General features: G+C 51.1%; 1 protein-coding gene across 5 annotated transcripts in view; it reads left to right on the forward strand.

Moving 5' to 3' along the window:
- Window positions 1–1,530: 1,530 nt before the first annotated feature.
- Window positions 1,531–3,781, forward strand: part of NT5M (5',3'-nucleotidase, mitochondrial) — a 79,490-nt gene continuing 77,239 nt past the window's right edge. For all 5 annotated transcript variants that reach the window (XM_019656757.1, XM_019656759.1, XM_019656758.1 and 2 more), the window contains exon 1: window positions 1,531–1,988. In XM_019656757.1, coding sequence (XP_019512302.1) covers window positions 1,719–1,988 — 270 coding nt within the window. In that variant the 5' untranslated portion in view covers window positions 1,531–1,718. The remainder of the gene's footprint in view (window positions 1,989–3,781) is intronic.

Below are 3,781 nucleotides of genomic sequence, written 5' to 3' on the forward strand. Positions count from 1 at the left end.
GCATCTCGACAACTTTTTGCAGGGAAAACACTTCCACGACCTGCAGGATGCAGAAAATGCTTTCCAAGAGTTCGTTGAATCACGAAGCATGGATTTTTTTTTTTTGCTACAGGAATAAGCAAATTTATTTCTCATTGGCAAAAATGTGTTGACTGTAATGGTTCCTATTTTGATTAATAAAGATGTGTTTGAGCCTAGTTATAATGATTTAAAATTCACGATCTGAAACCGCAATTACTTTTGCACCAACCTAATATATGTCAAATAAATACAAGAAGGAAAATTGTGTATTTTGGCCTTCTCTCCACTCCCTGAGGCTTCACTCCCTGCCTCAGGCCTTTGAGCTTGCTGGTCTTGCTGTCTGGACCATTCCTCTCTTTGGTTCCTGCATGCTCTTTCTCATCATTTATGTCTCTCCTCCAGCATCATCCCCTACAAGGGGCTTTCCCTGACCATTCGCCAATCCCTCCACTTCTCCATCAACCTATACCAGGGTACATAACATATTTATTTATAGATTTATTTGAAAGTCACTGGTTTTATTAAAGCTTTGTGATATTTGCAAGGTATTTTTCTACTAATACCAGCCTCTCCCCAGATACTTACCACAAAGAAGGAGGGTTTTCAGAGTGCACACCACCCTGTTTTGGTTCCTTCATGCTACTTTCACTCCCTAAAATTATTTTGCCTTATTTGTAGGTATGTTTGCTTTTTGTCTGTCTTCCTTTCTAGAACATCAAGTTTTTGTTTGTTTGTTTGTTTGTTTTTTAAAGATTTTATTGGGGAACTGGCAGAGGGGAAGTGTTGGGGAATTGGGGGAGGGGAACAGCCAAGTTGTTGTCCTTCAATTTTAGTTGTGGAGGGCGCAGCTAGCTCAGCTCCAAGTCCAGTCATGCCACTCAAGGTGCTGTGTAGCCACCATCCCATGCGGGAGTCGAACCGGCAGCCTTGTTGTTAAGAACGCATACTCTATCCTCTGAGCCACCCGGGTGGCAGCTCAGCTTAAGGTGCCAAGGCCAGTCTTCATTTGCGAGCGGGCTAGCCCACCATCTCAAACAGGCAACCTTGTTGTTAGGAGCACGTGTTCTCACCAGCTGAGCCATCCTGCTACCTGTTGGCAACTCAGCGGCAGCTCAGCTCAGGCGCAGTGTCACTGGCCCATGTGGGAATCGAACCGGCGACCCTGTTGCTCAGAGCTCGCACTCTTGAGCAAGCTCTTAACCAACTGAGCCACTTAGCCAGCCCTAAAACGTCAAGTTTTAGGATAGCAAGAACTTTGTCTATTTTGTTCACACAGAAAGTGCTCAATAACCATCTTGCTTCATCAGGGTGCCCTGCTCCGCCATCCTCGCTGCTGCAGTATAAGGAGAGTGCCCAGGAGCAGGGTCCTGGGAGAAGACAAGAGTAGAGAGCCGGGGACGCTGGATGTCCCAGAGACAGCCCCGCACACAGGTGTCTTCAAAGCCTCGCTTTTCGGGCCCTGCCTCCGCTGGGGCGCGTGTCCCTTTAAGGGCAACGCGGCCACGCGGTTGGGCCGGGGCGCGCGCAACAGCCTCGCTCTGGGGCCAGAGCCTGCGCGCTCTATCTCGTCTCCCCGCGCCCCCAGCGCGCTAGAGCCCGCAGGGGTTTCTCCTCCAGGCGGTCATGTCTCTCAGTCCGGCCGGGCCTGGCGGCGCGGCCCAAGCCCTGCCATCCGTGGCGAGCGAGCGCAAGAGGCCATGATCTGGCTGCGCTGCTGGTGTGCTCGGCGGCCCCGCGGCTCGGCGGTCCCGGCGGGGCGGCGCTGGGCGGCTGGCGGGCCGGCTGGCGCGGTGGGCGGCCGAGCCCTGCGGGTGTTGGTGGACATGGACGGCGTGCTGGCCGACTTCGAGGGCGGCTTCCTCAAGAAGTTCCGCGCGCGCTTCCCGGACCAGCCTTTCATCGCGCTGGAGGACCGGCGCGGCTTCTGGTTGTCGGAGCAGTACGGCCGCCTGCAGCCCGGGCTGAGCGTGAGCATCCCCTGTCCCGGCCGCCGTTCCCGCCCCGGGCCCGGCGTCCCCCTGAGGCGGCTCCGGACACCGAGGCCCGCCTGCCCAGCCCTGGCCGGGGAGCCCGCGTGACCTTGGGTGGGTCACCGCCCCGGGCCTCGGGGTGGTCCTCTTACAAACGGGCCTGGGGAGGGCCGAGGGCGCAGCGTCTGGGACAGCCCTGCGCTCTGTAACTGTTGGCTGTCCTCGAGGGCGGCACAAAATTCGGGAGAATATAGATCGTAACATACCTAACTCTGTCTTCAGCTGACTTTAAAATTTTTGGTACATTTGGCCGCAAATTTTTTTTAAAAATAAAATATCAATTTCAAGTGAAATTCTCTTTGACCCCTGCCGCAGTCACATTTCTGTTTCTTCAACCTCATGAATTTGAGTGTCTTTACCATTCTTTTTTTTCCCCTTTTCCATAAAAGTACAGCTCTCAGTGGTATTTGAAACCAGGAGAGGCTGAGTGACTTTCTGGACATCACACAATGAGTCCGTTGGCAAGATGGGGGTGAGATCAACTCCTTGTTTTATCCCCTTGCTCTGTTGGCCCTGCTGGACACCTGAACTCACCATACCACTGGGTGTGCTCTGCTCTCTGAGGAAATACCCCAGCAGGTTTACAGAGCTTGGTTTGTAAATTTAAACCATGTCGTGAAAGGTACAGGGTTTGTTTTGTTTTGTTTTTGCCATGCATAAACTTAAAGAGGCTAGGTGTTTCCTCACATCCCTCGATTGGCCACCTGTTACTACCAGAGGATTTGATGATGATGATGATGATGGTGATGATGATGATGATTATGATTGTTTTAGAGTCTGTTTGGTAACCACAGGTTGGCTGTATTACCTCCTCTGTGAGGTAGACATTATTATCTCCAGTATGCACGTGAAGAAACCAAGTGATACATCTGGTAAGGGGCTCAGCCAGGATTCAAACCAGTCTGTCTCCAATGTGCCTCCCCAGCACATTCCCCCACCCCCAAAGCCCTGTTCTCTGACATTCCTTTTCACTTACAAAAGACAACTCAATAATAATTTGGTTTGTTGAGGGGCAGGTGTTAAAAAGGAAATTAGGTGCCATTTTTCGTCACTAACACCATCCACTTCAGAAGGCAACTTTCCCAGAGCCCAGTGTGCTGACTTCTTCCAATCCTGATTCCTAATTAAAAACCTGAAAGTGGAGGAAATGCCCTAATAATTTTTGTAGCCTCAGTAACATGCTCCCCTGCTGTGTGTGTGCTCGTTTATAGACAGTGCACAGCATTGGCAATCTGGGAACCGCATTTCCTCCTAGAAGTATATTAGGATGATGAAACTAAGCCCACCCCCATTTCGGAAAAGGAAGGTGGCTATTCCAGTCGTTTGTACAGATGTGCAGACTCCAGGTTTAAGGAGACGAATTGCCATTTTCCAAGTACAAAGCAAAGGAGAGAGATTCTGAGGGGTGCTCTGGGCATGACCTGCTGACTTCTGCTTCTGGGAGCATGGCAGAAAATGGGATTTTTAAAAAATATATGAACACATGCCCTTTATCACAGCACAGCTCACAGCAGGACATCCTTGAGTCTTCCCTTGGGCCAACTGCCCCACGTCTGTGGTTAAAAACACCAACCAACTCATCAAACCAGCTTACATACATAGGCACTTCTATTTTACAAAATACCACTCTAGGGCCGGCAGAGTGGCGCGATGGTTAAGAACTGGCTTGGGATGCCAGAGGGCCCCGGTTCGGATCCCACATATGAGGGCCAGTGACACTGCCCTCTACA

Source organism: Hipposideros armiger, unplaced genomic scaffold (assembly GCF_001890085.2).
Source record: "Hipposideros armiger isolate ML-2016 unplaced genomic scaffold, ASM189008v1 scaffold_264, whole genome shotgun sequence".
In the NCBI taxonomy this organism is placed as follows: domain Eukaryota; kingdom Metazoa; phylum Chordata; class Mammalia; order Chiroptera; family Hipposideridae; genus Hipposideros; species Hipposideros armiger.